This window comes from Sinohyriopsis cumingii, chromosome 17, assembly GCF_028554795.1.
Source record: "Sinohyriopsis cumingii isolate HCF-2022 chromosome 17, ASM2855479v2, whole genome shotgun sequence".
Classification (NCBI taxonomy): Eukaryota; Metazoa; Mollusca; class Bivalvia; order Unionida; family Unionidae; genus Sinohyriopsis; species Sinohyriopsis cumingii.
This window is the reverse complement of record NC_142977.1, coordinates 34,245,308-34,258,287: the sequence shown is the minus strand read 5'-3', so window position 1 is coordinate 34,258,287 and position 12,980 is coordinate 34,245,308. Positions and strand designations below refer to the sequence as shown.

Below are 12,980 nucleotides of genomic sequence, written 5' to 3'. Positions count from 1 at the left end.
TTCAAGAGGATTGATCCACATCAGGGCATCTGTTTTGCGTTGCAGCTATATTTCTTGCTGATGTTTAGAGAAATAATAGTCATACTTGCCTTAACACTGGAGAGCTTCAGGTGTTTTATATTGTGGCCAGTTTTGGGGTTGATTATTTTATTTTATTTTAAAGAAAAGTGATTATTTTCCCTGGAATTACAATGCTCTAAATTAATTCGTGAACAAGGACATTTATCAAGATTTATTCAGAATTCAAATTGGAATATTATTGTATGTGATTAAACAAAGAACTGTTGACACATCTGTACGACGCTGACCACAACATACGTCATCGCATTCCATTTTTGACTTTATCGGGATTAGAACTCTTTTTCATTAGAACATTTTGTTTCTAAGACTTCTATATTTTATTTTCAAAAAAAATTATTTTTATTGGATTCTTTAAACCTTAAGTTCTTTTTCTCAGTTTTCGCTTATTTTTCTAGGGAAAGAAATTATTCTTTTAATTTTATAAAGCTTTTTGTCTTCACGTTCTTCTTGCTACGTTTTGTAAGAGGCGATACACGTAACAGTACGTGAAGCCAAGGAACACTTATTCATTTACAGTAAAAGTGAAATGAAGACCCAGTTTTACATAGTATTCGTTATTGCACCAAGATGCAAATGATATTATGTCATACCGAATTTCATGAAAATCTCCCACAGTATATCATTTTGATATTCTGGATGCATCAGTATGTACATGACTATTTCATTCTGTTGTATACTAATTATTACCATTATCATTATCATCATTAGCATCATCATCATCAACAACAATAATAAAGGCCTATTTTAGTTGGTAACGCTGTAATATTTGTTTTACTCAATTGTGATGAGCAGAAATATTGTGGGAGATAAAAGTAATGAATCAATGCCAAATGCGCCTGAAAATGTAAAGAACATGTCACTATATCAATAATGTCTTATTCATCTTCTTCTATTCACTACCACTTACATCATGGCCATTAATGTTATTATGTTGCAACTGTAAGGATACATGCCATAATAATTACATGCGATGATAATCAATGCTATTATATTGAAACTGTTAAGATACATGCTATATTAATAACATACGATGGTCATTAACGCTATTCTGTTAAAACTTTAATGATATATGCTATATTAATTACATGAGATGATAATCAATGATATTCTATTGAAACTGTAAGGATACATGCCATATTAATTACATGCGGTGATAATTAATGCTATTATATTGAAACTATAAGGATAAATATAATATCAATTGCATACAATGGTCATCAGTTCTCTTCTGTTGAAACTGTAAGGATACGTGCCCTATTATTTAAATACAATGGTCATCAATGCTAATATGTTTAAACTGTAAGGATACGTGCGATATTATTTACATGCAATGGTTACTAATGCTATTCTCTTGAAAATGTAGGGATAACATGGCATTTAATTACATGCAATGGTCATCAATGAGATACTGTTGAAACTGTAAGGATACATGCCATATTAATTACATGCATTGCTAATCAATGCTGTTCTATTTAAACTGTAAGGATATATGCCATATTAATTACATGGAATGGTCAGCAATGATATTCTGTTGAAACTGAAAGGACACATCCATATATTTACATATAATGATCATCTATGCTTTTCTGTTGAAACTGTAAGGATACATGCCGTATTAATTACATGTTGAAATGAAAGAATTGCATCAAATTGTTAAAATAAAGATGGTTATCATGAACATTTTGTTAATAATAATTGTATTCGCGCGCTTGCAGAAATAAACACACACTTCAGTCACTTTCTTCAAAACATTCTTTATCATCGGATTTACTGATTTAGGCTGTGATTCACAATATACTCTATCTAGTGCGCGGGTGGGGGGGTGGCGGGTAATCATCTGACAGAATGGTCAATGTCAACAATTATGACACCGTGAATCATATGTGTCACGTCGTTTCTCCCGAAGATAAGAGGATTACACATAATTTATGTTAACTGTATGCATATCAGACGGAATGACGGACGTCGTTTAAAAGAAAATTAATCTTTTCATAAGTAGTGGCGGGACACCTATATTGGAAGTCTCGTATCCAAAATATTATCAAAGCAAACAAACGCACGGTAAAGCTCTAAAGTATACAAGATAACGAAAGTGGTAGGAACTATTTTCATGTGTTACTTTCAAAGAGAAATTTCATAAGCCAATGGAGAAAATTCTGTGCTCAAAACAAGGGCGCAAGTTAAACTGTATAGGTGACTTCTTTTGGAATATATCAAAGAGAACTTACGTCTTTTCAGTGTAAATTAAAAGCTCGTGATACGCTTTGTCATATCTACTGTGCGAAGCATTAGCAAGGATATACCTCGTCTGTATTGGAAATAATTGATGCTAGTTTCAATTATAAACAAACCAAGATTACCTTGTTTGCAGTGAAAAGTAACTGTTTCTGCTGCGTATCAACTATAGTTATTTCGTCTTCGGGAAAACATATCAAGGAAGACGAAAACATACTCATGGAAAGAAAGATATATGCACGGGTTTAGGCATAAAGAATCGGAACAAGTTATCAAAATTTAGGGATTGAATATCTTTCAGTATACTGTTTTTAAAGAAACATATTCAGTTATACGTTCAAAATGGGTACATATTTTTTCTCTTTTTTACTTTCGTCGGTTTACGTTGCAAACATCATAGCAATGATATTGTCGCCCGACACAAATGTCAATTCATCACACTATACACCCTGGAATTTCAGTGACATTCAAAGAAAGGATCTATTCTGCCCCAAAACCTGTAATGCTTCCTCGGGCAAGTCTCGTACCTCCCAAATCCTAGAGCCGAACAATGTGAAGACATACGACCAGAAATGGTGCTGCTGCTGTCATGCACGAACTTGCTATGAACTTGTTCCGCCAACGTGTGATGTCGTCATAACTTACCTCCATTTGGAATACATTGGTGCAGATGGAAGGAGCATTCTCCTAAACGACACAAACATTTCATCTAGTTTTCTGAAAAGTCAGAATGTCGATGGCGTGATGACGTCACTTCCTCTCAATTTAATGGAGTATCCAAACATTATTAGTTTAGACTATAGTAGGAATCGGATTTGGGATATCTCTAACATCTCCTTCTTAAAAGACTTGAATGAGCTTATACTAGATAATAATCTTATAAAACATATATCAAATACGACATTCAGCGGACTAACGAACCTGCGCAGAGTCACAGTTTCAAGAAATCACATAAAAACAATTGACACTAATACGTTTTCTCATCCTGAACTTAACATCTATTATTTTGATGCTTCGCATAATGAATTAACAAACATAGATGCCACAAATATCTTCCTTGATAACTATTTTTGTGAAATGAACTACAACAACAACGTTATCGAAGGTATCGTAAACCAGCAACATTTTAGGTTGGATAAAAACAAAACATACGCATCTGGACTTGTGTCCTTAACTAGTAATGCTATGCAATATATGCCAAATCTGACGGAGTTTGGCATCGAAGACTACGCTGATATCGAGAAGGTAGTCAAAATTGGATTAAGTTTTGGTGTAATACAAAATTTGAATTGTGACTGCTCACTTGTTCCTTACTTGACAAGGGTAGGATCAAAAGCTTTAATAGATTTCTTTGGATATTGGAACGAGCTTATTTGCAAAACGCCAAAGAAATTTGAGAATATGTCTATAAAGGACCTATTTTACAATGCAAATAGGGATGATCTTGTATGTGATATTACAGTTGAATGTCCCCCAAAATGCAGGTGTTATGACCAACAAAGTAGAAAGAAACTGGTAATAAACTGTACAAGTTTAGGACTGATAGCTATGCCGGATTCTTTGCCTGAAGGCATGTGGGGAAGCAAAGTGGAACTCCTTTTGAGTAACAACTCAATCACAAAATTGGATGAAAGGAACTACATCCAGCGGATTGTGTCACTTGATCTGAGTGGCAATAATATTGCATCACTTGATGAGACAGCAGTGAAAATGATGAATTCCGATATACACATACTAATTCCAAACAACTCATTGCAAACATTACCCAGAGACTTTGAGAATCTGAATCCGGATAACCTTGAGATCGGCTATGCTTTCTTACTGTGTTCCTGTGAGTTTCTATGGGCAGAGAATTGGCATAGGTATAAATGGGGAAAAAGAAATAAAACTATGCAATGTCTTCATAATGGCGACAAAATCAACGTAGATCTCATGAGTGGGGTTTTATCTGAATGCGAACAGAAGACTGACACCATTCCTATTTCTCCACCAATTATCGCGATCGTTCCTCTCACGGTATTCTTAGCTTTCTTGATGATTTTTTATTTTAGATACGAAATATTTATTTTATACCGGCGTTTTCGCAAATATATAAGAGACAAACATTATTTAGACCTTGATGCATTTATTTCAGTGAATGAGTTAAACTCTGAATCTTTTCAATGGGTTTTGCACGATTTAGAACCCTTTCTGAGAGGTAGCGGTTATAGGACCACCGTTCCATGGAAAGATTTTGATCCTGGCACCTACCTTGAGACAGAAACTATCAAAGCAATTCACCGTCACGTGATATATATTGTTATTGTAGCATCACGCGAGAGTGACGATAATGATAGAGACGGTGTTCCAGTCTTGTGGGCTGAATATGAATTTAATTGCATTTGGAAAGAATTTGTTTCAGACCCAAACAAGCATGTCATTGTGGTAAATTTTGACCAAGTGAATAGCTCAAATGTGAGTGATAGACGTCTGCGTGCATTAGTTCGTGTTGGAGAAGTGGCTGATCACTGGGACAGAGAATATAAGCTTCCGGTCAAAGTAAAGAAACTTTTGGATAGTAAATACACGAGAAGTCCAAAGTAATGATATATGTTACCTTCATTCCACAACTATAATTGAAAAATATCCATACCCAGTACAAACTGACAGACAGACGCTTAACTTTAGTGCGAAGAACAGATACGATTGTCTGAATAACAACGGCCTGTGTTTGCTTATATTTACCGATGACCACCGATTATTTTAGACGGTTTCGTTTATTCTATTCAAATATGTAAGTTACTGGCTTGAACGAGTGTTCGTTAAACAACAATTCGTCTAGAAAATTTAGTTTCATAAAATTTAGCTATTTTAGTCCCTATAAAATCGTCTTTAGGAAATCATCCCTATCTTTTCTACAGAGATAAAACGAAAGCTTTTATTTTAATTAGAATGCTTGTCTTAATTTGCAATTCTTCCACTTCCTCAATGTTATTTCAAGAAAACCTTTTTAAAAAATTGTGAGATATAAGTCCAAAATAACTGGCTATATTACATTTGTTCCACAAGTTAATTGAGAAACAGCCATTCTTACTACCGACAGGGAGATTGCTACGTTTGAGGCAATAGAAATATCAAAGTCAATCTTTGAAAATGAAAACTTACCTCATTATATGACTGGGGGTTCTCAAATTAGACTTACAATTGTCTGCTTACTTTCTGAACCTAATTCGAGAAATATACATTCTTGATTTTCTGATATTATTTTATCAAATATTTATTTAAAAAAATAGGGGTCCTTTTTGATCAATAATTAAGTCATTTTTTATTAATTATTTTATTATTATTATTATTATTATTATTATCCAGTTTTTTCGTGAAAGTTTAGAACATCAAAATGAATTTCGTCCTATTTGAAAACTTGTTGACCAATTCAGAAAACAATTAACAACTATAACATGCTTGCATTAATTTCGATTACACAATTCAGAAGGTTTTTATGTTTTTATTAATGTCACCACCTCACCCCACTCTAATCAGTTTTGACGAAATAGCGACATCCATCATAGATTGTTTATTAGGGTGACCTGCTTATTGTTGAAACATGCAGACAACCATCGATTTATTCAATTTCTTTTACGCTTTGCTAATTAAAAGTTGACGAACTTAGAACAATAATGTCTCTGTTACAATTCATCAGCCTGTTTATTGGTCAGATAGAATAAATATGCTTCTACATTTTCAGCTATTATTTTATAAAATGTCTGCCTAACTAGTTTTTCTTTTCAGATGAACAATTTAGTCGTTATTATTATTATTAGTAGTAGTAGTAGTAGTAGTAGTAGTAGTATCTTCTTCTTCTTTCAACTTTGGAACATCACCACGAATGTCATCATATTTTTGAACATTTATCTGGATAAATTCTGGAAAGATAATCAAATATAAACGATATGACATTATTTTAATATAAAAATGTTCACATTATTTTGAAAAGTTTTCGCTTTATATGGTCCTTAGTCCATCCCACTCTTTATTTTCAACAAGCAGAAATACTTTGAAATTGTCATGTACATGATTGGTATTGAAGCTCCTTTTATTTGTACCGACAACCATCTATATATTTAATAAGTTTTGGGTTTTTTATTCCAATATTTAATTATCGGGATCAGAACAATAAATAAGTTATAGACAACTCAGTTTCACACAACTGATTCAGTACTTTTAAAATGGCGACCAAGCTATTTCACTAAGTTTACTTAAATGAAATACCCCGCTGTGTCCTACATAGATAACATGAAAGCTTGTAATTTATCTTTGACTATTGTATTGGGATGTTTGTTATAAAGTTCCAAACATTGATTAATCAATGTGCTCCCTCTTACTTCCTCTTGCTTGGTGTTATGGGTAACTAAGTGTGTTTATTTGACAGGAATTGATTTTTGATGATCGGGACTATCTCTCTCTCTCTCTCACCCCTAGTTGCACACACACACACACACACACACACATTCTTCAGTACTTGGATAGGACAATATGCACAGCTCCAAGTAAATACCCCATATGTGAGATTTGGCATGATAGACGTCTACGAGTATTAATTTGTAATGGAGAAGTGGCAGATTATGGCGACGGAGAACAAACGCTTCAAGGCCGAGGGGGCCAATACTTGGAAAGGTTATCTAATTTGCATATATGCATGGCTTATATATAAGTGTTTTGATTTATGTTTTCTCCTTTATCTCAATTGTATAGAAGTGTGGACAAAGCAAAGTAGATTATAAGTAGATATAAGTGACTAATTGAACGTTCAAACTCCATGTATTCTTCCACGTTGGTTTTGGTCAGAAAGAAAGATCGAACAAAACGTTTTTTAATATATAAACTTTCGTCACTTAAATACAGTCACCGTCTTTATGTGGAGCCGATGCCAGATATATACCGTTATATCTCAAATATTTACGTCACGAAAGGATATTTTTAGCTGTCCATCGCTGATTATTTCCCGGCAATATTCGCGACCCATAAAAGTCAGTACCAATTTAAAGGTTTACATTTCGGTCTAGTTAACGCCTGTGTGGCGTGCGTTCGTCTGGTTGAATTGATGAATGGCACGGAAAACGTAGATTCGTTGACGATATTCTTATATACACTAATATCTGGAAAGATCATATTATGGTATTAATGAAGCTGCTCGACATCTTTCGCAAAGCAAATCTCAGGGCGAGACCTGCCAAGTGTAGTATAGCACATTCTAATGTAGAAAGCTTTGGCCGTTAGCAAGCTGGTCAGGGGAGATGAAATTGCACCCTGACAAAACTGAGGGACAGAGACGTATCTAGACCAAAAACTAAGATACAGCTTCTTTAGTTTCTTAGGTTAATAACGTCTTACGGGAAATTCGTTGCACATTTAGCAGTTATAGATAGTCTGATTTGAATAGAAAAAAGAAGCACATTCAAGTTTTTGTGGTTCATACCTGGAAAGGATTTTTAATGCTCGTAAGGGAATGTTGGTCAGTAATGAGAACTGATGCATCCGATACAGGAGCAGTTGAGGGTAAAGTTTACCCATTGCTTGTGCTGGCGGAAAAATGCAGCCGCGGGAACAGAACAACCGCCGTGGTGGGAAACGATTGTTTGGCACTGCTGTGGAGAATAGTAAAATATCACACGTACCTTTTCGGAAGGGAAACTGTCCTTGAACACTAGCCACTCGCGAATTTGAGCAAAGCGATAGTCGCGAACAATACATTGATGCTTTTGGCATCAACTTGACGGCCATATTATTTCAGGATGGAGAAAAATCGAGGGTCGGTCGGTAAATGTATGGGCCGATAAATTGAGCAGAGTTTTATTTAAGTTTCCATAGACTGTTGTCACACCATTTTTATCTTGCAGACAAATAATGAGCTCAACCAATGTTTATTACTTATTACCACTGACTTAATTTAGTCAGATGATACTTTGTTCCGGTATTCCACATTTATACTTAATTATGACATTTGTATTCCTATAAAACTGAGGTAATGTTCTTCCTTTGCCTTCCTTACCAATCAGCATTTATTTGTGTCCATTAATGTATTTGCAGTCATGACTTGAACAAACATAAAGTCTGTGCAGATTATGTTAAATACGTTTTCATTAATATTGTTTTTCCATTGAAATTCTTGTCCATCAGTAGATAGCACTTAACATCCAGACAACCGTTTTTGTATTTAAAAGTTGATATGAAAATTGTATATTGTTTTTACTAACTCTGGTACAGTAATCTAATAAATGCCACATGCTGTTCAATTAAAATGAGTTTTCTAAATGCAACCCATTGTTCGTTAAAATAAGTCTGCTAAATGTCACCTGTTGTTCATTTGAAAGGAGTGTGATAAATTCCACCTGTTGTTCAATTGAAAGGAGTCTGCTAAATACCTTCTGTTTTTCAATTAAAACGATTCTGCTAAAGGCCACCTGTTGTTCAATTAAAATGAGTCTGCTAAATGTCACCTGTTGTTCAATTAAAAAATGACCTGTTGTCCATTTGAAAGGAGTCTACTAAAGGCCACCTGTTGTTCAGTTAAAATGGGTTTGCTAAATGCCGTCTGTTGTTCAATCAAAATGACTCAGCTAAAGGCCACCTATTGTTGAATTAAAATGAGTCTGACAGATGCCACCTGCTGTTCAATCAAATGAGTCTGCTAAATGCCACCCGTTGTTCAATTAAAACCAGTTAGCTAAATGCCACCCGTTGTTCAATTAAAACCAGTTAGCTAAATGCCACCCGTTGTTCAATTAAAACGAGTTAGCAAAAGGCCACCTGTTGTTCAGTTGAACTAAGTCTGCTAAATGCCACCTGTTGTTCAACGGAAAGGAGTCTGCTAAAGGCCACATGTTGGAATTTATTTTGTTCATTGAAAACGAGTCTACAAGACTGTCATACTACACCGTGCTTTGTGTATATTCATAGAGTTACCAGTATCAACTCCTAATCAACGATACTTCATTGACGGCCTTGATGTGGGATAAATTCATTCTGTTTATAACATAAATTTTGATTTTATTAATTATTTGTCTAATGTTAAAGTATGCTGGGCGTTAAGCAGAGTCACAAAACAAGATAGATCATGTTTTATCATTAAATTTTCTTAAAATTCTATACGTCAGTATAATCATAAATTATAATACACTTAATCTGTTGTATATTCTTTTATTTTCTGTCATTTCTGTTTTTGAGGCGCTTGATTGTTTTATTGCTTATTTTTCTCTTTTAACATCTGCATAAAAGAAAGGATTATCTTCATCATTTCTCCGTTGCATATAATCATTATTTTCATTGTAAGTTTCAACAGCAGTAACTTAAAGCAAGTGTAACCCTCGGTTATCAAGGTTCTTCAAGGCAGTGCCGTCGTTTGTGACGTCATCTAAGACCCAGTTTGGTGATTGTACGTACTTTAAAGTCATGCTAAACCTTCTGTTGCATAATATCACATAGCAACAAACTTATTAGGTGTACCCAATAGTCGGAACATTTACTGGAGTATATAATGCAATGCACTTGCCTAATAAGTCACGCAAGGGGTGACCTATAATTACATATCATGGTGGCAATGCATCAGTGGTTAGAGACTATCCTGGGAGCTTTAGATACCGAGGATTCCTTGTCAAGAAATTGCATCAGACATATATACCTAAAAAGTTAAAGCAAACATTGAATGAATATATAATTCTGAGTGTTATAAATTTACATCCATTGAGAAAATATATATTTCATACAATGTAACAGCTGTAGCGTTTAGTGGTCTTGGTAAGGTGATTACGTAGTTGTGATTTACAAAAAGCTAACAAATGAAGCCACTGTCAAAATTAATAAATCAATCCTCATGCTAGTGCCGCGGAATAAAGTGATTGATACGTGAGGTGTTGAAAACACTTTCTTTCATCTAGGCCCCATCATGTGAGACGAGAATACATTAATACATTAACGTCCTCATTCTTAATGATGCCTCGTAAACGACGATTACATTCCATCAGAGTGTCCATAAAAAGAAAATGCATTTATTTTGTTCGATTCTGCTCCTAACAACATAAACTGATTTTGAGAGTCGCTCTGTTCAAACTGGGCCCTATCGCTATTGTTCTGAATTATTCTCGTACTGCATGCTGGACACTATCAAAATTATTCTGAATATCGTCGCACTGCACGCTGGCCCCGATCGCATTTATTCTGTACACACTTTAGTTTCTATCGTGCTGGATGACGTAGGATCGTGTTGTGTTCGGAAGACAGAAGGCCAAGTACACGTCTGCAAAATAATACACAATCCGTGTCCCTTACACGTCATATCCAGCGATCGATACAAATGGGTCGCCAGTGTAGTTCTACCTTGTTTTACGATGTTATCTGGTTTACAGTTTCAACTTTAACAGCTCTCTCTCTCTCTCTCTCTCTCTCTCTCTCTCTCTCTCTCTCTTTGTTGGGAATAGCGAGCGGTATGTAGGGGTATGATATGATAAGCTAAACGGGTAGACACATTAATACAAGAAATTAAAAAGTACATAAATAAACGGGTAAATTAGTCCACGGGGAATAACTCCGGAAGCTTTGCTATCTTTAAGATCGAGTTACAACACCTGGCTTAATATTGGTATTTAAGAAAATTTACATATACTTGAGCCGAAATATTTTTGACGCTTCAATTCATTTGAGAAGACAAAGATGTGTAACTATGCCTGAAATGTATAATGAATCAAGAATAGATAAGACGAAATATACTTACATTTGACTTTTGTCCATCGTGCCATGTAGTTGGAAAATAATGTTTGCCATAAATTCATTCGCATAAATTATACAAAATCCACGTTTAAATGTTTTGCATTTTTATGCCAAATATAGGATTAAACAGACTAGCATTGGTACAGAAAACAAGTGTGGTAAATGGAATGACCATCGGTTAATTAAACATACATTGACTATATCACATGAAATTAATGGCATAAATACATGGGTTTATTGCATGTTCCTTTGTTTCCCTCCAGAATGATACCCGAACTAATGTCTCATTGTCACTAAACATTTCAAGATTCGTCATCAAATTAACATTCATAAAAACCTTTTCTTAAATTTCATTTGTGTGTTTTTAGAACATTTGGCATACACTACACTTTAAAATACGGTAGTAAAATGTAAAAAAAATTCTTGAAATTATCTTGTCTTATCTCAGACGAAACGTTTAGTATTTCCTCAAATTTGAGGAGTATTTCAACTCTGTTTCAAAAAGACTAACAAGGTTTCCATACGTTGAAATTAATTTGAAATACCTTTCTATGATTTACGTCATTTCAAATTTACATGTCTTTCAATAATGCTTATTTGATTTAAAACAAAATGCGATATTGCATCATTTTAACCGTCTCTGCCTCTGACATAAATGTTGATATTATCTCAAGCGTAATTAAGGCGACAGTATATAAAATCTTAATTTTAGATGAAATTGTGAGAATGATAGTAAAATCGGAACCGGAACAACAAATCCATTATATGCATTCTGTATTCATGGCATGATTGCAAGTGTACAATGTTTGATTAAATAAAAAATGTCAAATAAGTAATATTGTTGTATACTGTTGTGTATATTGTTATTGTACATTGCTATGCATATTTAATTTGCATTGCTGTTTATTCATTACTTGCTATAAATAATTCTATTTTGGATTGATATTGTCCAAAATCAAGTCCATTTTCTACCTGACCTGAATTATTGAATTTTTTGTTATTCTGTAGAAATATTATATATCTTATATTTTCTCTATGAGTATGGTTTACAAATTAGGATTATTACTTTTGCCTGAGTCACGGACATTGTGTTTACTATGTTCTTTATTATACTTTTAGTAATAGACTTTCTAATTATAACTAAGATTTTATCTTGTAAACCTTTGGAACGTTCCGGAATGAAATTTCCATTAGGAAATAACTTTTTAAGAAAATGTTAATTGTGACCTTATGTGAAATAGAGGACTAGATAATCTTGTTTTCCGAGAAATTATTTATTCGTGTTGTTAGATCTGAGCAGAATCAGTTGTATTATTGTTGTGTCCAGTATTTCATTTGGGCTCGAATATGTTTATTCAACATATTTATTCACTGGGAATACATCACCTAAAATTATATTCTTGGAAATAGAGACTTTTATTTATAGTAAATCGCATTTATTTTGTATTATCACCTTAATTCAGACTTTAAATCATTACGGCTTGCGTTAGTAATTCTATGATTATTTCGGATTTAATTCCTTTCTTATACTTTTACTTTCTATTTTAGGGAAGTACTTATTTGCTAAATTTCTTTATTCAAGGAGCCAAAAATGGCATAGATTACCGAGTGAACTATTTTTCCAAGAATTTAAGCAAATACCAGAGGCATTACTCTACACCCAAGAAGGAATGCTTGACTTTGATATTGGCTTTGCAGCACCTTGAAGTGTATATAGGAATGCAATATTGACATCAGGCACGTCAAGGGAAAAGACGGTCTAATAGCAGATGCACTTTCGCGTGTATCGAAAGATTATATTGTTTCATGTATACTTTCTCCCATTCAGAAGATTTCATTTTATGACAATTTGTTTTACATTTGTATGTGACAAATACTTGACCAAAGACTTACAAAAATGATACCAACAGCTGCCTCGCGTG

At 34.0% G+C, this 12,980-nt stretch overlaps 1 protein-coding gene across 1 annotated transcript; it reads left to right on the top strand.

Annotated features, from left to right (window-relative positions):
• Positions 1 to 2,317: 2,317 nt before the first annotated feature.
• On the top strand, positions 2,318 to 6,091 carry LOC149778401 (uncharacterized). Its single transcript, XM_089938472.1, has one exon. The coding sequence runs from the start codon at positions 2,659 to 2,661 to the stop codon at positions 4,897 to 4,899; it is 2,241 nt and encodes a 746-aa protein (XP_089794598.1). The 5' UTR covers positions 2,318 to 2,658; the 3' UTR covers positions 4,900 to 6,091.
• The last annotated feature ends 6,889 nt before the right edge of the window (positions 6,092 to 12,980 follow it).